The 24,892-nt window shown below is 46.1% G+C and overlaps 1 protein-coding gene across 2 annotated transcripts in view; it reads right to left on the minus strand.

Moving 5' to 3' along the window:
• Positions 1-24,892, minus strand: part of LOC144829387 (uncharacterized) — an 815,409-nt gene that overhangs the window by 236,658 nt on the left and 553,859 nt on the right. For both annotated transcript variants that reach the window (XM_078688502.1, XM_078688493.1), the window contains one exon: positions 6,100-6,173. In XM_078688502.1, the coding sequence (XP_078544628.1) occupies positions 6,100-6,173 (74 nt within the window). The remainder of the gene's footprint in view (positions 1-6,099; positions 6,174-24,892) is intronic.

Here is a 24,892-nt window from a genome sequence, read left to right on the forward strand (position 1 = left end):
CCACTCCCTTTCATTTCTCCATTCTATAATAACTCTCAATTGATAATACAAACAGCAAGGAGCAACGCAATAGTATATTAAGGGATCCACAGTAAACAGTACCTTCATTTGCCAGCAAGTTTCCAGTCCATGAATCTCAAAAGCAAGTTGTTAGGGAACTTGCCCAGCCCAGCCTCTTCCGGGCTTTGACGGGTGCTGACGGGCCTGTCCTTGGCCTGGGCACGCCCGCATGCGTCCCGGGCTGCGGGAGCCCATGTCTGCTTATTAAGTGCCTCCTGGCGCTTCCTGCTTGCGTGGTGGCTGAGCACCACAGAAGGAATGCTGGGCAATGTAGTCCTCCCCCAGTCCCGGCGCTGATGTCAGCAAATGCGGCGGGAGCAGCAGGAGAACGAGTGCTGGTGCTGCGGTCCACCTCAGACCGATGAAAGGCAGGCGGCAGGACAAAAATTCTAGCGGGAGTAAAGAGTAAAGTTTGCACCAAACTATACTATCACCTATACTATCACCTATACCTCGAGTTTTCATCTCTCCAATTAGGGCAAGGCAGGGTGGTTTGAAAGTTGTCAACAGCAGGCATACGCCCCAGGCCACCAGCTGCGTGCTCAGGAACTTTGGGAAACGTGGGGCTTGGAAGGGTCGCCCCAACCCCCTGAGATGTTGTAATTCCTAGTGTGATACTTCTGGAAGCAGTATTTACATCCACAGGTAGCACCAGGGAGGGCTTCAGTGACAGGGTCGGTAAGTTATGAATGACGCCACTATGTCACCCCTACCTGTGGAAACCTGCCTCATGTGCGCACTCAACACAGGTAGTGTGATACAGTCAGTCCTACCACTTCAATGATTAGTACTATAGAAACTGTGTTTGTTAAGTAGTGAGAGACAGTATACTTACAGTGTTCTTACTGTCATCCTCAGATCTCCCTCATTGCTGTTCCTACCCTTTCCTTCCCTCGCTTGACTATATCACTAGTCCGTGTGTATATTATTCCGGACTGCGTGTGTATATTATTCCGGACTTGAGGCAGTCGAGAGGTGGACCCCATTGAGCATCAGCACAATTTTGAGTATTTCATCGGGGAAACCTGACATGTTTGTAGCCAGCTGCGAGACTTGGCCTATTCTTTCATCGAGTCACTCTACTTGCTGTGGAAGTTAGGAATAGCATGGAGGTAGGGGTAGGATAATAAAGTAATTACCTACCAGTAACAACAGTTTGCAGATTGAAGCTCTTCTAGATTTGCACTCTGTGCATTAGTCTGCCTTCTAGTGGATGGGTCAAAAATTTTCTTTAAAATAAAGTGTTTTATCTTTGGGTGTCCATCATGGCTGGAGTTGATACTGTAACAAAGAACCTAGTATACGCATCATGTGACGACGCAAAGCCGTGACAGAGCAGCAGAGCTGAGGAAACTTGAGATGCAGAATAGCCGACCTATCCGACCCACCAAACACCAAAAGTGCCCAAAACTGGCCATGGGCGAAAATACTGTGACAGGAGGTTGGAGGTAGGCGGCTAGCCAGCGGCAGTTGTACGCAGAGCAGCGGGGAGCCTATGCCCATTGGAGCCCATGCCTGTGCCATACGCCATGCCCTATGCCGCAGGAATTAAGGAAGTCAGCAGCTTTGCGGAGAGCAGAGGGCAAGCAAGGAGCACAGAAGAAACCAGCTGAACTCTTGCCCCAGTACCTCAGCACAACCTAAGACAGGGTGAGGAGAGCTCTAGGAAGCAGAAGGTGGGTTCAGCAGCTCACGGAGGTGGCCAGCATTAGGCCGGTGTGGCTTGTGTCTGCTGTTCTACCTGCCCCCGCCCACCCCCAAACCTGTCCAGGCACCCACATGGATGGGCTTCGTTGCACCAAAATCCGTAGCGTCCGCAACTGATTATGTTCCTAAAGAACCACGAAGTTGTACTCCTTCAGGAAACATGGGCCGGGACAAGCCTACCACTAGAAGGCAACCTATAATATCAGATCTCTGCCACAAGAACTAACAAGTTTGGTAGACCAAGAGGTGGACTATCAATCTATGTCTCAGTCGAGTTAAACATGACTACTGACCAGTTACCATTCGACGAGAACTGGCTAACTGGTGTAAGGATCAGAAGCGCGAAATTACAGAAATAGTTGCTGCTGATAAACGTGTACATTAGCCTAAGCGCCAGGGAGAAAAGGTCCAAGCTTGATCATCTAACCTAAATTATGTGTGGCCTATTAAATGACCACTGTAGCACAGCTTGCCTGATCACAGGGTACTACCATTCAAATATTTTCCAACACTTCCCAGTAGACTATTAAGAAATGTGCTCTTATAGAGCCAAACACGTCATGGAACAAATAAATCCTAGGGGCTGTAAGTACAGCAAGCTCAGCGAATATATGGTTTACAACTCACCAGTTGTGGTTACACAATTCTGAATGGTCGTTTTCCTTAGGACAAGCCACCCAACTGGACAAGAACAAATGGGCAAACGCACTCTTACCTTGAATTGACTATCTGCAATGGGGAAATGCTTCCCTTGATTGAGAATTACTGTATTGCTGCACAGAGAGAAAGTGACCATCACCCACAAATTATAACCCTGTCATTTAGCATATCACATCATGGCATGACAAGACAGACAACCTATGGAATTTACACAGAGAATCTTAAAAGCCTAAAATCAACAACTTCCTCCATACTTAAACATGACAGAATGCAGCACTTTTTTTTTAGGTGAAAACAGCACAAACAATGTATCACCAATGACTACATGGGTGAATTTAACCGACCAACTGCTCAAAAAATGTGCTCACCCTACTCTTTGACACAACGTAGGGAACCATATTGTCACCACAGCGGAGATCAAGAAACTCAAGAAATCACGCAGCGCAGAGGCAAGTCCAGAGGTGTCCGAGGCCCAGTTGCAGCATAACATTTATAAGCAATCCCAGACAATCCTCAGGCAAGCAGCCTCTGTAGAGAAACACAAACGCTCAGAACAATTTTGGATAGATAATACTTGACATTTGTATACCATGTTCTTTGCCAGAGACAGAGACATCTATTAGTACCATCACAATCTTTAGTTTCTGGATCACCGTTGTTGTACTTGTATTTAGCGCTGCACTTTACTGGAGGTAAAGGTTTTCTTAAGGGATCCTTAAGCACAAACTGGTGTAGTAAGTCTGAAACTGTGGAACAAATTCCACCTTACCAGCCCACCATCTGGACAAGTCAAAATAGGAATAGTTTTGCATCTAAAATGTGCTGCCAATAATAGGCATTTTGGGAATCCTCTTGGTGGCCTCCTGTGCATTGAGCACTTTCTCTGGTCTGTTATGTTTGTCTTGGTGGTGGTGTATGCTGCCACTGAGCAGGTTCTTAAAATGCTGGAAGTCTCAATGAGGATTATAATTCGCAGTTGGAAACGGTCTATCTTCTAATACTTGTGAGATCTTCTGAGCTACCTGTTGCTTTTGCGAATTCAGATTTTTTTCTTTTGCTTCAATGTTGTGTCCGGGTCCAAATATTTTTCATCAGCGAATGGATTACCTGTAACTTTTACCTGCACACCGTGCCTGAACCCTAAACAGCCTAGCCAAGTGCTTCATAATAAAACTACCTCCTTGCTGTTTCTGCTGCATTAAGTGCAAATTAGAATTCAGTATATGAAATATTTGGGACTTCCTCAAACAATTGTTTATATTCTGGCAAATGATAGATTAGATCCACTATCTCCACCCAATGTAGAGGTCTAGATTTGCTCTAAAGTGTGTTAGAATTGGCTACACATGAATGAGTGTCAGTTGCTCTCCACCTTCCTACCAACTGTTTCCAAGCATTTGCAGTGATTGTCCTGTGGTAGACCGATTGTTGGATGGTTTTCCTGCTGCCCACACTAAATCAGCCTGTGCATGATTTTTAGTTAATGATGGTGTTGTGGAGATGGATTATATTTCTGCTCTATTCTTGGACTTTCCGTAGTACCCGATTTAGCAAAAATAGTCTTTGGATGCAACAGGGTGGTAGAATCAGTAAACATTACCTTTTTCTTTTGAAGAGGAGTCTGAGTTCGCAAAAAAAAGCATGCTACCACATAATCGTCCTCTAAGGGACCCACAACATTTTGACAGCCTTTTGATAATAGCATGGTAGGCAGCTATGTCTTCTGGTAGTGATGACCGTGAAGGACAAAGTTCCATCCCTTCTTGAGAAGAGTTAGTGCCTGTGCTCCGCCAAATGTGATTGACTTAGTCTTGTATATGTGGATTAGGCTCATCAGTTATTGTGCTGTAGGAGTAGCTGGACCATTCTTCCTTTAATCTCTCTTGCTTTTTTTTTTTGCCCCACTTTAAGAGGAACTGTGTAGTAGATAATGCTACATCAAAACTTAACTTTTTAAGAATAAAGATGTTCCTTTTAGGTCAAAAGCCTTTCTTGCTTTTTTTGACATTGAGGCACCTTGCCATATTTTAGACTTCAACATCCTTGAAAGTCATTTAATGTTCTGAATCTCCAAAGCCTTTTTTGATCTCCATAATCCTTATAAGTCTAGTCGACTTTTGTAGGATCAGCCTTACCGGGTTCCATCTTCTTAGCCCCAAAAAGGTTGTATGTTTTTGACCTGTGGTGTCGAAGTTTGTATTTTTGAAATTGCGGATGTCTTTTTCTGCTCCAACTCCCGGTCGCCTGAGGCACTTTTTGCTTTGGGGTGTTCAGTGATTATTACACTATGTTTAGAAAGAGAATCCCTACCCTTGAAATTATTAGGATATTCATTCTCCTCCATCGTCTCTAAATCATCCACACCCTCATTGTCTCAAAAATACTTAGCCATAGAGGGGGTCCACAGGGACTTTCATCAAATCATTAAACGTTTTCAATATTTTTTTTAATTTGTCCAATGTGACAATCTTTGTTTATCACAAAGTTTAAATATTTTGGGTTTGAAAAGCAAACAGGCATAGCAATCCTCAGACTTATAGCATTTTGTGGGCATATAACATATACGGAAAGCGCATCATTCACTGCATACTTTCTGCTGCAGTTAGTACATCATTTAAATTGAGTATTTTCAATAATTTGAGATTCTAAAATGACACACAGACACAAGGGCAACAACCTTTCCCAAAATACTCAACCTAGTAGAGGACCTCTTAAAACATGTTTTTGTTGTTTTTTACAACACCATGTCTAGTAGCACTGTGTTCCTTCTCTGCAGGAGTCTCAATATTTTTCACTGTCCATGTTTTCTTCCCACCCCTCCACATCTGAACAAATGCCTTGTTTCAACAGCCTGCAATTAGCTTTCAAACCCACTGGCGGAAACAACAATAGGAAGATGGAAATGACCTACCTGGGCATATTGCGATCATAGTGAGTCATATCAACTCTACCCATGGTCAGTTCCTAAAGGTGACACTTAGAAGAAAGTTCTGGGTACAACCACTAGATGGCCGAAAAACTCACATGTTCATCGATAATAGTTTCACTAAAAAAATTAACCCTTTGTGATATTGAGTTGTCCTTTTAGTCCAAAGACCCTGTCCTACCCATGAATAAGGAGGAACTGGGAAGTTTGCCAGACTTCATACTGGCACACATGTGGTTCTGGTTGCATAGCAATTTGAAGTGCTTTTTTTGCTCAAGCTATTTGGAGGCTGAGCACTCACAGGATAGGAATAAGAGTATCTTGGGTGAAGGGAGTAAAGAAGTTACACCTTATAGTGACTTCACCCGTTATGGACGCTCCCAGAAATCCCCTGGTTCTAATACATTTCAAAATGTGACCTTGTGTAATTTAGTTTTATTTCCAAGTGTCGTACTCCTTTTTCCAACATGACATTTACTATGTACCAAAATTACAAACAATGGAACTTATCAGGTCTTTCGTGGTAACACCAACAGTACAAAAAACAATGTGCTCTCATTCTAAATTAAATACTCAAGCATCATGAGTAGATTATTTTGGTACTCTATGTCTTACGGATCATAGTCGTCCAAGTTAAGAACTTAAAGCCCAGACAATTGTCATACAAGACAGCAGTTACTATCACCCTGGAGCAATTCCTTCCGCTGACTTGCACCACAGGCCTGGACTATTACACAAATACTTACTAGGTTTCCATGGGCTGAAGTTAGTAGTCCAGCGGGGTGCTGCGTCACCATTTGCCTTTAGGCCGGTTTTATTTCTGTTAAAGTAACGAGACAAAGCATGGCAATCACTGCTACAGAACAAAGTGTCACAAGAACATTTTAATTAAGGATAACACTGCTTGCAATTTGAAGGCTGTTGAATATGTGCATAATCTAATCTAAGTCTGAAATAACTACTATAAAATTAAGAAGAAATGACTGGAAAGGAGTCTAAAAGTGGGATTAACCTGAATCTCACAGTGGTGCTCAATTCGATGGTCATTCTTGCATTTAGACCTACAAAAGCTGAATAACCAATAAGTTTGTGAAAATTAACTACCCGTGGTACCTTCCTCTGCTTCTGACATCTCTCAATGAGATGAGATGAAACATTTCCGAATAGTTGACTGAGGGTAGTCAGTCAAAAATTCCTTATTCAGCTAATAAAAGCACAAAGCTAAAATAAATGTACCAATACCGTTTTTTAGACTAGACATGAAAGGACCATAAATACAACAGGAAATACAATTTGCCTGTATAAGTTTTCCTAAAACCATATTAACAAAAAGAGTAAAAATATTATTAAAAACACATACAATGACAGTTCAGCTTGTAAAACTCAGATAAAGTACTTGTAGAGTTCATCAGTTAAAGTGCAAATTCAGCTAGACAAAGCATCGTTCTACTGGTTCTTGTGGCACCTGAAAGGAAACTAGCAACCCCAAAGCAGACCATGGGCGAGGAAAGCATCTTTAGATATGATAATGCTGGCCTCGCTTGAACAAAATGACGTGAACCTAAAAGCGGAAGGATGTATTTTTTCCGCAGAGTGACAGAGTTAAAAAGAAAAAAAAAAAGTGTCAAGGATTGGAAAAGTGGTCACATGGACATGACCATAGATCCCCGTGCTTTGGAAAGCCTTTTGGAAAAGGAAGTAACCACTTAATAAGATTCAGTCGGAATCTGGTTAACAAAAAACGGTGATGAATGTTGTTAACCAGACAGGTAGGGGTGCGCCTGTGGGCTTAGGCGGAGTGTGATGCAATTTATCACCTTGGCTTTGCAGTCTTTGTACTCTCCCTATCCTCCTGCCGTGTGGCCAGGAACTGGTAATCAGTGTTCCAGGCGTCAGTTGGCCATAAAGATTTGGGATTAGTGTACAGATCAGAGCAGCCTAGCCATCTAATCTGCTCCGATATATACCTTAGCCATGGGATACGCAAGGCTTCCTCAAGAGCCATATAGTCTGCTATGACAAATTGATTCAGGGTGGCAACTGAGGGTAGGCTGTTCAATATCATTGAAGTCATGGAGTAAACGAATGTTAAGAGATAGTAGCAATTGGTCATTTTCATCTGGCGAGGCCACAAAAACAATGTAAACAAGGTCAGTATAATACGCCAAAAAGTATACAATAAAAGATGGATGAATGCTTGAATTTATCTCAGCCAATAGAAATTACATGGGCCGCATCCCAGTCCATAGTTCATTTCATAAGTCCTTATTGCGATTATTCATCATCAAAGACACAACGTCCAAAATAAAACAATCCTTCGCTTAAAACACCATTGTATTCAATTGTATAAAACTTCATACCACATCCTAATTAATTTAACTATAAATATATATATACACGTTAAAACAGTTTAAAAATAGATTAAACCGGTAAACCAGCATAAAATCATAATTCTACATCATAAATTTACAAAAAAGGGGAGTGATCCTCTAGACCAAACCTAACTAATACCATACCACTCGACCCCCTCTAAAACCACCCATCTAGATCACAATAGAACAGCTAAGTGCCCCACCTTTTTGTTGCGTATGGCCCAAGCCCAGCTTAAAAGCGTTGTTACACCAATTACCACAAGATTGGAGGTGTCTGATTTTAAAATTCTCTTTGCAGCCATCACCGATCTTAAATTCATAGATAAGCATACTGTTTTAAGCCAAATCCTCCTAGGCTGTTGGTATGCGGGACATACAAATAGAAAGTAATCTATGTTCTCAGTATGCACTAAACAGAATGCACACTTGTCACTACTGGCAGAATTCCATTTGCTAGTGAAACATCTTAAGGGTAAAGTGCCTATTCTGAACTGATGGTAGAGCTGCCGATCATGAGGCTTGGTTACAAGATCCCAATACTCTTCCGAGACTGGTTCGTCCTTAATGTCGAGGAAATCCCTCGACAATGGCTGATTAATATGGGAGGAGAATCTCTTATTTTTAACCATCTCCCAATTTGCTGCTCTAAAAGACTTTCACTGGGAATTCCGCAGCCTCTGGGTGTTCCCATAGATTACTCATCCCCATTTCAGTCAGCAAGGACCTTATTCCAGCCAACCATGGGATCTTATGTGATCGGCTCAAACCCCTCACTTCCAATAGGGCCTTGGCATATAAAGAGAGTTCCGGGGTAGTCCAAAGACACCTCCAAAATGCCAAAGGTCTGTAACGAGCTACGTCTTCTATAGCGTGGCAGCCCAGGTCAAGCAACAATGGTAGGAGGGGGGACGATTGCGGTAGGCCTACTATACTTCTCATAAATTTGTTTTGGGCCAGAGAAAGTTGGGATAGATTGTAGAAGCCCCAAATTTCTGCACCATAAAGAATAGCTGGACTTCTTTTTAAAGTATAAATCTTTAAAATGGGGGCGAGGGGTTTGGTTTGAGACAGCCTATGCTCCTTACTCAGGGCTCCGGCCAACTGGGCGTGCTTTAACGCTAACATATCGACTTGGGGCTTCCAACTTAATTTATCGTTAAATGTGACGCCCAGGTAGGTGAAGACGTCTGTTTGCTCCAGTAAAGCACCATCCATATAAACACTTGCTTTAACTGGCTTAATTTGTGGAGCACCATAAATTTAGTCTTCCCTACATTGACCACTAGCTCATGTTCGCGGCAAAACACCTCAAAACGAGACAGTGCCAGCTGCAGCCCCTGTCTTGTCTTGGATATGAATAGGGTGTCGTCCGCGAACATGAGCAGTGGTACTTTCATGCTAGCTAACATTGGCACGTCAGTTGGGTGAGTTGCGAAGTACTGGACCACCCCATTTATAAATAAAGAAAACTGGGTGGGAGCCAGCACGCACCCCTGACGAACCCCTTTACAAACCTCAAACCTGTCGGTAGTCTCACCTGGTTTGCCCCAGCGCACCTGCGCGTAGGTATGTTCATGAAGTTTTACTAAAAGAACAACCAGGCTATGAGGCTTCCCCATTTTCAATAGCGCCATCCACAATTTCACCCGGGGTACTAAGTAGTCAAATGCAGATTTTAGATCCACAATGCTGCAAAAAGCAAACCCCCACCTAAGACCACCCCTTTCCAGTATATTAGTACAAATCTAAAGGCCTAATCAAGCGTACCAGTGTGAGACCGGAACCCTGCCTGTAAGGGAGTTAAAATCATGTTTCAGCCATCCATTCCTGAATACGTCAGAGTACTAGTCTGGCTAAAACATTTTGTACAGCATCAATGAGACTGATGGGTCTATAGTTCGTCGGTGCTGAGTGCACCTTTTTCTTGTAGATGGGGATGATCTCCACACCAGACCAAGATTCCGGAATCGAGGCCCCGCTTTCTATGGCGTTTGCTAAAAGCAATATATACGGGACCCACAGATCTTGATGTTGCCTAAATAGATCTGCAGGAATGTAGTCAGGCCCCGGTGCCCTGCCACTAGGGACCATTTTTAACACAGCCTCTACCTCTTTAGTCGTAATGTTTAATGGTTCATTAGAAGAGATGGGTAAAACGAACTCCTCGCTACTAGGTGCTGCCTTAAACTGTGCTTCAAAATACGTCACCCAATATTCTGGTTCTACATTGTTGCTCGGGGTCTGTGACTGCGGGCTATTGGCCCATTTAACTAAGTGCCAAAACTGAATCATGTTTTGCCCATTGCATGCCTGTAACAAATCCTTCCATCTTTCTTCGTCCCATTCTCTCTTTGCTTGTCTCTGTACTGCTTTATAATTAGCTCTAGACTGTTTGAGGTTACCCTGTACTCTAAATCTAATGGCTTCCACGAGGGATTTGTAGGCCTTTCTACAGGTGCTGTTATACCGAGAACTTGGTTTCAAGGGTCTAATCTTTTTATGAGTACTTCCTTTAATAAAGAACTTTTTTAGTCCCTTGAAAAGTTCATCATGAACACCTGGTAGGGTAGCGGTCAACACCTCCTGGGACTCGCAATCAGAGAGGATTGCCATAGAACCCAGAAACATGGCCTTAATCTGTGCAACATCACTATCATTAGTTGATATCTGGGCCCAGCGTACCCTTCTTAAGTCGTTGGTTACAGTGACCATTTCTGGGGTTTAATCTCCTTCCCTCTGTGGTGTACTACAAAAGCTTCTGTCCTTAATTTACAGCACCAAGGGATTATGGTCACTTTCCGGCCTCGACTGAACCTCCATATCTAGAACTAGAAGCCATAATTCCACATTGACAAGAATATAGTCTATGCGATTGCTAGCTCTTCCATTATCAAATGTCATTACTCCCTGCCTATCTGACTGCGTCCTCCTATTGGTTGCCCTCAAACCCCTTTCTAAGCAAAACCCCTTCAGTTGAAGGGCGGCCATAGTTATTTTGCACACCATACCACCTCAGTTTGGACCCAGCTATATGCAAATCAGTCTTGACCCTGCTCCAATGGGAACAGTTAAGCCAGAACTGCCAAGACAGGTCCTCCCTAAACTGGAACACAAGCAACCCAGCACCGGTTATGGACTCATCAGCGTGGTATAGCTTGGATTCAGTGAAAGTGTCCACTGGACCCATGTCTGGGCATACCCGTCTCACTTGGGGTGATATACTAAAGTATGCAAAAAGTGAACTGTGTACACAGTAGTATAATACACCTATCATTAAAATACATGTAGAGAGATTGATAAACCACCACTTGGATTGTCAAAGAGGTCATTCATCTGGGCTTTCTCATCCAGGATCCAGCTAGGTGTTTACCCTCAAAGGCCTGCATACTATTGAATATGGGAGGCGATGTGGCCTACCGGCTAAAGGGGTCAGCTTCTGGAGTGGAGAACCAGGCTTGAAAATCGCGCTCCCTTAAACAAATGCCAAAAACGGTGTAGCATAATCTGGTTCTCTTCTGAAGCACTAACACCCACAGGCCAAGTGTACGCTTCATTAAACTGCAAATATATAAATGCCTTGATTATATAATTCCTTAGACCTCCTCCTGTAGATCAGCGGAACTGGACAATTTATAAGGAATTTACACTGCAATGTAACAACCTGGGAATCGTTGTGAAGCACAAACACCTCCTTTGATTTTCCTTACAACAAGGCAGGTAGCCAACGATGGTTTGGACCGGTTAATGAGTTCTGTCAATCTCAAGGAGGATTGCGCATCATCGCGGTTATGTATTGTCTGGCAAATACCACGATTGACTAGTAGTTTACAACCACCCCCCGGCAGGCGGGAGGATTCTCATGATGGCAGGGTGAGGAGATTTTGAGCTTAGGATTTGAATACCCCATCATCAGTCGTTAGCTTCTCCATGTCTGGGCACAGGCTAGCAGGGGCGGCTCTAGGCTCATGGCGGCCCTGGGCAGGGAGCGTAGGTAGGGGGCCCCGGACGAGGGGGTCCGGGAGGAGAGGAGCTCCACAGAGTTCAGGAACTAGGAGGAATGCAGGCGCGGAGGACAGTGAAGGGGGGGCGGGGTCAGGGTGTTTGGAAGTGGACCAGAGCCGGAGTCCGCCAAATCCCACCATGTGGCCACTACGCAAATATGTATCCATCCTCAGAGGATTATCATATTAAGGATATATATTTGCATGGCGGCACCTAGGATTTGGTGGCCCTGTGCAGGTGCACGGCTTGCACATGCCTAAGGCCGCCGCTGAGGCTAGACTTCGATTTCGGGCTTCAAAATGCCATTTACTAAAATTGTAGGTACGAACAGGAAACCTAGAAGCGAATTACAAATTCACTGCACGGACCTGCCCTTGAAGCCATGGTAAATTACAGGATTAGCTTCATGAAGCTTTTGAATGCTAGCTGTAAGGACTCAGAGTCAGTCAGCATTCTAGTGCTGAGCATGTATTTAAACTAAACACCCACCCACCACTGATGTCACTGGTCAGGTGACACAGCTATAATAAAAAAGTGGCCGAGCGCACGTGCTCTGGGCAAGTTGCACAATGCAGCCAGTGTGTCTGTGTCAGTGATTGCGAGCATGAGGGCCTAGGACCCACAAGACTTTACAATGGCGACGAGGGTACGCCAGCCACGCGCGCCAGCCACAATGAACATATACTAAAGCAGGACCAGCGGAGCCCACCCGCGGCCTGCCTGCAGCATCCCCCGCCGCGCAGCGTGTGTGAAGTGCGGCGGCGGGGAGAATAGACTTCAAAGATAAATGAGCCCGCAGCGTGAGGAGCCCTGAATGAAGAAAGCGGAGCCCACCCGCAGTAAAGTGCCAAACATCTCCCCCGTCCCCGCGAGGAAAACCAACTGTGCCCAACACGAAACGGAGGAGCTGTGGTGACGGTCTAGTCTTTCACCGCCGGAGACCGGAACCGGAAGGGCGGCCATTTTGTCATAGCGGCCGAGCCCTGTTAGTTAGCGGTCGCGTCTCCCCGGCGCTCCGGGAATTAATCCTACGTTTACACACCAGTACTGGCTGCATAGTGATTATTTCATCAGATAAAGGGGCACTGTTATAATGGCGACGAGGCGGGATCCGGAAATCAGCAAGGTCCTGAAACAATAAGAGAAAAAAAAAACAAACAGTGAAAATCAAACCCCTACTTACTCGAGCTAAACTCTCGGAGCGTGGGAGAGGGTGCGCACGGCACAGGGCCACAAAAGAGGCACGGAGCAGGCGCAGCGAGCCTTTACATAAGGCCAACATTGAAGTAAGCCCCCATTAAAGCCTAAGGAGCATACAGTCCTAGGAGGTGGGGCACAGTGAATCCCAAACCTGCTCCCAACAAAAAGGGCACAGAGCCATTGGATGCGGCACACCAGAAACCGCTTAGCTCGAGGTGAGGATATCTACACAGGCCAACCTAGACGCAGAAAACCCAAAGGGACCAAGTCAGGCAAGCAAAGGCGGAGCTTACACCGCGACCAGAGATAAGGCGGGAAGCAATCCTGGAATCCCGAGGGGCCTCAGGCAGTGGCGAAAGCAGCCCTACCCAGGGGAGAAGAAGTGTGGAACAACAAGCACCAGGCAGTCCGCCTAACGTCAACAGACAAGCCCAAGCAAATCCGAGGGACAACCAGAGAATGGCTGCAACCTCCACATCACTCACCAGCATGGTGCCGTTCCTGCCAAAAAGAGGTGAACCCACGATGCTGTGGAAAGATTGGAAGAGGTACTTTCTGAATTATCTGGCGGCGCTAGAGGAAGAGAGTGAAGCGGAATACTCCAGCCCACGAAAGTTGAAGATTTTATTACATAAACTCGGACCGGAGGGAATAAGAGTGTACGACAACATAGTGAAAGCAACGAGACAAGCGGTGGACACGGATGTGTTCCAAAACGCAATTGAAGACATAGACGCACACTACAGACCGGTGGTATGCGTGGCCATTGACCGATGCAACTTCTTTCAGAGGAAGCAAGAGAGCGGCGAGACCATAGATGAATATGTAGCGGCTCTACAGAAATTGGCTATAACGTGTAAGTTTGGAGCGTTACATGACAAACTGGTGAGAGATCAAATAATCATGCACACATCAAACACAGCAGTGCAGGAAAAACTGTGGGTCAACGGGGATGCCCCCCTTAAGGAGGTATGGGCCTTAGTGAAGAAGGCAGAATTATCCAAGAGATGTGCAGAAGCTGCCAGGAAGGAAACGAGCAACAAACAGACAGTATGCAGAGTGATGGTGAACAACAAAGGGGACAAGGCCAGACAAACGGGACCACCAAACAATTACTTCTCGAAGAGGAACCAGCAAGGAGCAGGAGCGACGCAGAAGTCCACATGGGAGAAGAAAACAAATTGCTACCGGTGTGGAAGCAATTCACACATAGGCAACGACAAGGCATGTGCTGCATTCAAAGCGAAGTGTGCGTTCTGCGGAATCTTTGCACATTATGAGAAAGTCTGCAAACGGAAGCCCAGAGGAGCTGCAGTCAAGTACGTTGACCACGGAAGCGCAGATGAAGACGAGGCGCAAGGAAGGGAAGAGTATGGTGAAGAGGTTCTCTACATAGGGGACAAAGTGTTGGATGTGGAATGCAAGGGTTCCAGCAAACCGATGTTTAAAATTAACATTGGTGGAGTAGTGGTCGACATAGTGGCGGACTCAGGATCCCCCATCAAAATTGTACAAAAGAAGGTATGGGAAGAACAATTCCAAGAAAACATACAGAAGGAACTACTTCCTATGGATTTGAGACCAGTCACCTACACAGCACAAAGGATACCCATGGTAGGGTATTGTCCCCTACTGTTTGAGTTCCGAGGACGCAAAGCCGAATGCAAGCTATACGTGTCGGAAAAAGGGCCTTTGGTACTTGGATGGAAAGACCAAGGTGTCCTAGGCATCAAGCTCAACCCAGGAGGAGTGGAAAAAGTAATGCTGACAGATTCGGAACAAGGATACGAAGGGGAAGCCTGGAAGAGAGAGTACCCGGAAGTGTTCAGCGGAAAGATAGGAAAGTTAACGAAATTCTCGCACATGATTCACTTGAAGGAAGGAGCCAAACCTGTGAGCCACAAGGCCAGGAACATCCCGTTTAGGTGCCGCGAGGCAGTACAAGAAGAATTGGACAGATTGGAGAGGAGTGGCATAATAAAGGCCATCGAAAGCGCGGAATGGCTTTCGCCCGTAGTGGTGGTGCAGAAAGCCAACGGGAAGGTGAGGCTGTGTGTAGACCTCAGGGAACTAAATAAAAACATTCTGATTGACAAGTTCCCTTTACCACGCATAAACGAGATGCTCACGAAAACCAAAGGTATAAAGTGGTTTTCCACGGTGGATCTATCCTCGGCGTACCATCAGGTACCATTACACCCTACATGTAACCACCTCACTTCCTTCATTACACCGTTTGGGTGTTACAAATTCATGAGGATGCCGTTCGGGTTCGCATCAGCGGCGGCAGTCTTCCAAAAATTGATGCACAAATTATTCCAAAAGGTGGAAGGCGTCCAATATTTCCAAGACGACATTCTGGTAATGGGGAAGTCCAAGCCGGAACACAACGACAAGTTACATACAGTCCTGAAAATACTCCAAATCAATGGACTCACAGCAGAGTGGGGGAAATGCAAGTTAGGAGTGCCATCCGTGACATACCTTGGACATGAAATCAGTGAGAAAGGTATCGAGCCCAAAAGAGCCAACATGGCAGCGATAAGAGATGCGCCTACCCCAGCAAGGAAGGAAGACGTCAGGTTATTCCTGGGGATGGCTGAATTCTATAGCAAATTCATCTCACACTTTGCAACAAAGACCCACCATCTCAGACAGCTGCTGAAAGAGAGGAATGGATTCAAATGGGACAAGGAAGAGCAAGAGGAGTTTGAGGCGTTGAAAAAGGAAATGAGTGAAGCTGTACCACTCAAGGGTTTCGACCAAGCAGCAGCATCAATACTAACCACGGACGCCAGTGATAGAGGCCTGGGAGCGGTGCTTATGCAGAGGGCAGTCAACGGTGAAGTTTCAACGGTGAGTTTCGCGTCCAGGTCATTGGCACCCAATGAAGAAAAGTTCAGTGTCATTGAAAAAGAGATGCTAGCAGTGGTATGGGCAATGGAACGCTTCAGGCAATTCTTATGGGGTGCCAAGTTCCTAGTACGAACAGATCATAAACCCCTGATAAAGGTACTCACCTCAAGTTGACATGCCAATGCGACTCCAAGGATAGCGAAGATGACGCTAAGACTTTTGGATTATGTATATGAGGTGGAATACATACCAGGTCCCCGGAACAGAGTAGCGGATTTCTTAAGCAGAGCGGCAGCCAAGGAAGGAGCAGACGAACAAGAACCCCCCGGATGGGAAGGGTACATGGTGGCGACCATGCAAGACCTAGAACAAGTAATCAGTGAACAAGAATGGACTGAAGCGTACAGCTAAGATGAGACCCTGGAGGCAATCAAAGGGTACGTGATGCATGGATGGCCGGATAAGAGACACCTGGACAGTCAGACGAGGAAGTATTGGGAAGTTAGGGAAGAACTATCTATTGGAGAAAATCCCATCTTCCTGCTGAGAGGGGACAGAGTGATTCCTCCCCAGAAACTAGTGGAACACATATTGGCGATCTTACATGAAGGGCATCAAGGAATAACGAAGACCAAGGCATTAGCGAAGCAAGCATACTGGTGGCCTGCAATTGACAACCAGGAGGAGAAGTACGTGAGGATGTGTGAATCGTGTTCTCGAGCAGACAAATCGCAAACCTTGATATGGCCTCCGTTGGGGAAATTTCCTATGCCCAGCAGTCCGTGGAAAATGGTATCCATTGACATTATAGGACCTATTCTCAACATAGGAGTGCAGAAATACATCATAGTGTTGGTGGACAGGTATTCCAAGTGGCCGGAAGTGGAAGTAAGAGAAAGCGTTGACACGGATGCGGTGCTGTCCTTTCTTAATGCGGTATTTGTGAAGGAAGGAATCCCCAAAGTAATAACCTGCGACAATGGGCCACAGTTTGTGTCTGCCAAATGGGAAGCGTTCATGGCCCGAAATGGCATAGAGGTGAAATACACACCCATCTACCACCCAGCGGGAAATGGGTTGGTAGAGCGTTTCAACAGAGTGATCATGGGGACCATTCAGGCAGCGATCAGCGGTGGCCTAGATTGGGAGAAAGAACTGTCCAAAACGTTATGGGCATACCGCATCACCCCAGGGAGCACGGGATACAGTCCCTACAAAGTGTTGAGAGGAAGGGAACCGTTTACCAAGGACAATCTGGCTTGGAAGCACATGGTAGTGCAAAGTAAATGTTCTCCAGCAGTGGTAAAAAGAAATTTGGAGAAGGCGCAGGAAGTATATACTGAACATTACAATAAAAGGCGTAATGTGCGAGGAGTGACTTTGGAGAAAGGTGACTGGGTGAGAGTGAAGGAAGCGATAATGAAGAGAAAGGGAGAAAGCAAATTCACCCCACCCCTCAAGGTCATTGAACTATATACCAGATCAGCTTTGTTAAGTGAGGGCAAAGTGTGGTCTCAAGATCGGATGGCAAAATGTAACAAGATTCTCCAATGGGGGACAGTCTCAGAAGAAGAACCACATCCTGCTGCAGACAAAGAAGAACAAGGACGGGTGAGAAGAGAGGAAGTGCGGAGAATGGAGAATGAGCACGCTGACACTAAGGAAGGAGAAGAGACCACAGCAGGAGAAGGGACCTCCTGGGAGAAAAGTAGCATGGAGATAAACCAGAATCTGAATGAGGTTGGTCAAGGGAACGAAAATGTGAGAAGCTGGCAGGACAAGGCCCCCAGCATCATCAAGAGAGAGACAGTGAAGGGAGAAGTGAGAACGAGAGCGGGCAGAGTGGTCAGAGTTCCTAGGAGGTTTGAGGACTTCACCATGAGCATTAAGTAAGACTGTTCTAATGTGGGGGAGATATGTGGTGATTGTCTAGTCTTTCACCGCCGGAGAACGGAACCGGAAGGGCGGACATTTTGTCATAGCGGCCGAGCCATGTTAGTTAGCGGTCGCGTCTCCCCGGCGCTCCGGGAATTAAACCTATGTTTACACACCAGTACTGGCTGCATAGTGATTATTTCATCAGATAAAGGGGCACTGTTATAGAGTGGAGCAAGCAGCCCCAGGCGCCTGCTCCAACCGTCCCCGCCTGCAGCGCCATGAGGAATGAAGCGCCAACAGGGCCGGACTACTGAGACGCCGGTCCCGCCGCAAATTACAGTGAAGACTCCGGGAACAAGAGCAACACTCACCGTGGTGAAGCTAGAGGCCTCATGTGAGCATCTGGCCTCCCCGGTGTGCACCGAAAAGCAGCTGTAGGCATTGGTGCAGCCGAACTGAGACGTCTAGTCGGCGAATCCAGCCATGCGCAGCCCGTGAACTGAAAGCGGCTGCTGCGAGGAGCATGAAGAAGTTGAACAGACTCATTGCAATGAATAGGGAAGGCTCGCAGGAACGTCCGCTGCATGCATGTCTCTGGCGGCAGTCATCAGAGGAATTCCACCCACTAGTGCCCACAACTCTGCCCAGTGAAGCCCGTGAACGTGCAGCCAATCTGCAACACAGCAGAACGCCAAGACGAGCACCATGGAACCGAGCGAGGTTCCAAAAGCAAAGAAAACGGCCGTGATCTGCCATAAATTAACCCTGCAGGGCCATATAGTGGCCAAAGTACATTAGCGCGCCCACCAGGTGAATAAGAAGTATGAAGGCTGCAATAATGTGAAGGACACTGAGGGACAGAGCGAGGCAGATCCAGGTTTGCTGAGGAGAAAGAAGTACAGCAGCAGCACAGGACAAGCTGTTCTCCAGCAAAAGACTAAAGGGCAAAGAGCAATACAGAATGTAACGCACTGTGTGCAGACGGCCCAGGAACACACCAGAAACGTAAGGAACACGCCAGGATACGGCGCAAGAGCGCACCAAAAACGCAAGGAACACCAGGAGAAACTGACCAAGCGCAAGAACACTGCTACACCGGAACGCCACCAAACCGCCACACAGCCAGAGAAGAATAAAAGGCAACGGCGCAGGAGCGCGCCAGAAGCGCAAGAACGCAACAGAACCCCAGAAACGCTCCAGAAGCGCCTCAGGAGTGCAGCAACTCCACGCAGGACATTCTAGAGGATACGCAGAACTTACGCAGAAGAAAAGCGAACAAAGAGCGCAGCCATCAGCGCCCGTGAAAGGGAAGACCAGAAGAACGTCAACGGAGTGGTGACGCAACCCTCCAGAAGCAACACTCCAGAAGTGTCAGATCCCAGATTCTTCGCAGAGGCAGAACTGATGCTGGCTCCCAATGCCCTGTCCCCAGTGACGCCACTTCACGAGCAACGGCACCAGAGACGGGGAAAGGGGAAGTGGACAGAAAAGAGAGACACTCCAACGACAACTGGCACCCACTTGACCTTCTATATTCTATTGGTGGTCAGGACAGCTCGTGGGTTCCTAATGCACAGAGGAAAGAGAGAAAGACAATGCAGAAACTCCAACTACACTTCCCGGACATATAGTACTCAAATCCAGTTTATCCTACCAGTTGTCTTTAGAGCCTTGCCCCTCTCTGTTTGTGGTTGCGAGTGGTTACCATGAAGGAGTGAACAACACTGAAAAAAGGAGGACACCCCGTTAGGAACTGAATTAGAGGAAATGCACCTTAATCTTCAACCCAGTATTCCCTCGCCTACCTTCTTCTATGGTAACGTTGCTGCCAAATGGGAGTCTGCTCTCAAGTATGTGAAGTTGGTCATGCAGTTCATGAAGACAGTCTTGAACTCTTGGAAGATGCGCGCAAAAGGGAACCAGGAAGGTGAAAGGGGGAGGGAAGAGATAGGGGCAGCGCAATAGGGGAGCTCTGAGGAAAACTAGAAGGTCTTCCAGACAATTGGAAAAGTCTTACTTGGTCCTTCAGGGGATGCCGACTTGCCGTCCTCCGCCGTCCGTAGACTTGTCCTAGCTGCGGGGTTGGAACTGCAAGTTGAGAATATTTTTCCTCAGGAAGAATTCAGAAGACTTTCTCACAAGAACTCCTCAGACTCTTGCTAGAATAACTGTGAAAGTGCAACCTGCTCTCAACGGACTTCTCTTCTCTAACGCGTCGAAAGACGAGAACTGTTCACAGTCTTGGTTCTCTCAGCTAACCCAACTTCGACTCTGGACTAAGATATTTAGGAACAGGACTATGAATTATTCACACAGAAACACTAACTCGAAACTCCTGTGAGCGCCTTGGATTGCGGCCACTCACGGTAAAGTCTATTTTGAAGTGCGCAGTTCTCAGCGCTCTCGCTCTTCAAGATAGCGGGAGACTAGAACGTCGCCGAAATGTCACCACGGCAATAGCGGCGACCATCTTGAATTCCCTAACTAATTCACATCTACCCAGAAGTTCACCATTCTAGGTTTCACCACAACCCTGAATGACTTCTTGGGGCGGAAATGTCCTGTGTAGTATATAGAGCTGACTGAATGATTCCTGACAGTACCCCCTCTCAATGACCGAGACAGCGGTCCTGGCTTGGACGGGAACTGAGAATGAAAGCGTTTGACTGACTGAGAAGCATGATCATCTTCAGCTTTTTCCCAGGAGCGATTTTCCGGACCATATCCTTTCCAATCTATCAGATAGAACAACTTATTGGAACGGATCTTGGAGTCCAGAATACCTTTGACCTCATATTCAGAATGTCCCTGAACAAGAAGTGGAGGAGGAGGCTTCTCTATCCTAACCTGAGGGGAAGTCTTCTTCAACAATGACACATGGAAGACGGGGTGAATCTTCATGGTTGGAGGAAGTTTTAATTTCACCGTGACTGGACCCAGAACCTCTTCAATTAGATATGGACCCACAAACCGAGGCTGAAACTTCCTATTCCCTTTGAGATGTAAATGCTTAGTGGACAACCACACCCTGTCACCTGCCTGATACTCTGGAGCTGGTTTACGGTATCTATCTGCATATTGCTTGTACTTTACTTTAGCCTGAATTAAATTTTCTTCTGCAGATTTGTGAAGGGAAGACATGTCTTTCAACAACTCCTCCGCTGCCGGCACCCCCAATTCCTCCTGAACACAAAAAGGGTTAGGATGTCTGCCATAATTGACATAGAAAGGAGAATAGCCTGTAGATGCACTTTTCGCATTATTACATGCGAACTCAGCCATCCACAACTGATCAGCCCACTCCCCTCCCTGATCCATAAGAAACAGTCTTAAATATTGTTCAAGTTCCTGATTTTGACGCTCAGTTTGACCGTCAGTCTCGGGATGATAACTTGTAGAATACCTAGGCTCAACCCCTAATCCATTAAGAAAAGCCTTCCAGAAGTGGGAAACAAATTGAGCCCCCCGATCAGAAATCACTATCTTGGGAACTCCATGTAACCTCACTACGTATTCCCCAAATAATCTCGCCAACTCTTTTGCAGAAGGGAGTCCAGTCAGGGGGACAAAATGACACATCTTGGAGAAAGTATCCACAAAGACCAAAACGGTGTTAAACCCTTTACTAAGGAGTAGATCAACAATCAGATCCATGGATACAGTATGCCACGGACAAGTAGGAGTTGGTAAGGGTTGCAACATACCCTGTGGAACCTGTTGTGTAGCTTTACTTCGGGCACATAGATCACAAGACAACACATACTGCTTGACAGAGGCAGACAGCTCAGGCCACCAAAAATAACGCTGAACCAGATCTAGAGTTTTCATAATGCCCTTATGTCCAGCTAATGGTTGATCATGGCACATCCTCAAGGCCTTTTCTTGTAAGGACAGGGTTGGGAGATATAACGCTTCTCGATAGTATGGCAATTGTTGGTAACACTTGCGTTCTGGATCTTGAGCTACTCAAGCCTTGATGTCTTCTGCAGACAGACTTTTCTTGACGGCTTCTTGAAATCCATCCAAGGTGACTGTGCAGATAACTTGAGTCTCCGGAATAATTGGTTGGACCTCCACCAAATGCTGTGTTTCTACAGTATCAATTCGCGACAATGCGTCCGCCTTCCCATTCTTACTGCCTGGTCGATAAGTAATAACAAAATCAAAGTCAGAAAAATAGAGAGACCAACGTAGCTGCCGGGGGGTTAAAGTCTTTGCCGTCTTCAAGAATTGCAAGTTCTTGTGATCCGTGAACACGGTTACTTTATGTCGAGCTCCCAAAAGATAATGTCTCCAGTCTTCGAAGGCATCCTTCACAGCCAAAAGCTCTTTTTCAGCAATCGTGTAGTTGATTTCCGCTGCATTCAGTTTTCGTGATCGAAAAGCTACGGGATGCAGTTGCCCTGTATCTGGATGTCTCTGTGATAAGACCCCTCCAATCGCCTGATCCGAAGCGTCTGCTTCCACAAAGAAAGGTTCAGCTGGATCAGCATGACGTAAGAGTGGAGCGGATGTGAGACTCTTCTTCAGGGTAACAAAAGCGTTCTCAGCCTCACTGGACCACTGGAATTTCACCCCTTTCTTGAGAAGTTGAGTAATCGGAACAATCAATTGTGAGAAACCGGAGATGAATCGACGGTAAAAATTAGCAAAACCCAGAAATCTCTGAATCTCCTTCACATCCTTGGGCGACGGCCAATCCTCAACAGCTCGTACTTTTCCCGGATCCATCATCACTCCCTGTGGAGATAGCACAAATCCTAAAAACTCCACTCGATTGGAACTGAATGTACATTTTTCCAATTTTACAAATAGATGATGAGTTTGTAAACGATGCAGCACCGTCTTCACATGTTCGGGATGTTCTTGAGGATCTTTAGAGAAAATCAAAATGTCATCAAGATAGATTACTGCAATCTTGTCAATCAAATCTCCCATGACATCGTTAATAAAATGCTGGAACACAGCAGGGGCATTGCAAAGGCCGAAGGGCATCACGCAATATTCAAACAAACCGAACTTCGTTCGGAATGCGGTCTTCCATTCGTGTCCCTCCTTCATCCGCACCAGATGGTAGGCCCCGCGCAAATCCAGTTTAGTAAAGATCTGAGCATCTTTGATCTGATCCAACAAGACCGAAATTAAGGGCAAAGGATATCGATTTTTGATGGTGGCTCGGTTTAACGCTCGATAGTCAATACAGGTTCTTAAAGTTCCCTCTTCCTTCTTAGGAATAAAAAACAAAGGCGAGGATACCGGGGATTGGGAGGGTCTAATGAATCCATTTGCCAGATAACGATCCAGATATTCCTTCAAATATTGGTTCTCTTTTTCCGTAAGAGCATAAATTCTGCTACAAGGAAGCACCGCTCCCGGCTCCAAATCGATAGTACAATCATAGGAGCGATGTGGAGGTAATACTTCAGCTTCTCTCTCATTAAAGACTTCCCTGTATTCTTGCTATTCCGCTGGAATTTCCACAGACGTAATCACACTGACCGTCTGCCCCCCATGCGAAAGTAATTGCGATTGAGTCGGAATGAGCTTCGGTGGATCCGGACTATAACAATGTTCATGACAAAAATCTGATTGCATCTTCACTGTCCGATTTTCCCAATTAATTGTTGGATTGTGCAAGGTAAGCCATGGTAAGCCTAAAATCAACTGAAACTGCGGCGCGTCAATCAGATTAAATTGCACCTGCTCATGATGACCATCTACTTGATAAAGTTCCACAGGTTCTGTGTGACAAGTGATTGGGCCAGAAGACAAGTTGGTTCCATCCACCGCTCTCACTGGTTCACTCTTAATTTTTTTGATAGACTGGATGCCCATTCGCTCTGCATACTTGATGTCGCAAAAATTGCCCGTGGCCCCTGAGTCTAACATTACCGCCACTCCAGGAATTTCTTGACCTCGAAACTTTAAGGTCAACTGCAAGATAAGATGAGGCATCAGAGTCTGTAATGTGTTCGAAAGCGAATGACCTTCTGGGATCGTCTTCTCAACTTCCGCCATCAGAGCGACCCCTTCTACTGATGGTTCATGGCGTTTCCCTTCATCTGGATCTTAGGTCGTTTTGTGCATTCTTTAACAAAATGCCCCGGCATTCCACAATACAAACACAATCTCTTCAATCTTCTCTGTTCTTTCTCTTCCTTACTCAGGGGTCCACGAACTGCGCCAATCTGCATTGGTTCGACCTCCGACTGGGCACTGACAATCTTAGATCCTTCTGTCTTCATTCTATCAAAGCGTGGAATACTGACTCGAAAATCTCTTCTTTTCCCCTTTTCTTTCCACACTACGAAAATCCAACTCCAACACCAAATCAACCAAGGACGAAAGCTCAGTTGGCCGGTTAGGTATCTGGGCTAGGGAATCTTTCAGTTCATCCCGAAGTCCTCGGTAAAACAGAGCTGCTCTCTTCTCCTCAGGCCATTGAGTTTCGACAATGAGTTTGTTAAACTGTGCCAAATAGGTAATCAAATCTCCTGACCCCTGTCTGAGCTCAAGCAATTCATTATCAGTAGCCGGAGATATCCTCCTTCTATCAAATATACGGAGAAACTCAGTTTTAAATTGATCAAAATCATGCAGGAATGGTTCATCTTGTGTTACCAGAGGCATTGCCCAATTTGCAGCGTCCCCGCCCAGATATGACAAGACAAACGCCACTCTAGACTGAGCATCAGGGAAAAGGGTAGGACGACACATAAAATGTAATGAACATTGGGTCAGAAACAACTGGGCCTTTTGGGGGTCCCCATGAAATCGCTCCGGAGCCGCTAAAGGAATTAAGGGAGAAACAGAATGAATAACTTGTGCTACCGTTCTGGTATCAGATTCAGTGGTACTCTTACTAGAACTTGGGGAAGACCCTGCGGGATTACTCATTGCCAACCCATCGACATTCCGGGACAACAGCAAGGTTTCCTGACGAGAAACTACTAACTCTTGTTTCAAATTTTTATTTTCCTCCCTCACAGCTCCAATCTCTCTCTGTATCCCGGCTAACATTTCCCCAAGGGACTTTAGACTAAACTCTTCAACCATTCTGCCTGGGCGAGTGAACCACTTGGGCACTTCAAACTGTCAGATCCCAGATTCTTCGCAGAGGCAGAACTGATGCTGGCTCCCAATACCCTGTCCCCAGTGACGCCGCTTCACGAGCAACGGCACCAGAGACGGGGAAAGGGGAAGTGGACAGAAAAGAGAGACACTCCAACGA

This window comes from Lissotriton helveticus, chromosome 1_1 (assembly GCF_964261635.1).
Source record: "Lissotriton helveticus chromosome 1_1, aLisHel1.1, whole genome shotgun sequence".
Taxonomy (NCBI): Eukaryota; Metazoa; Chordata; class Amphibia; order Caudata; family Salamandridae; genus Lissotriton; species Lissotriton helveticus.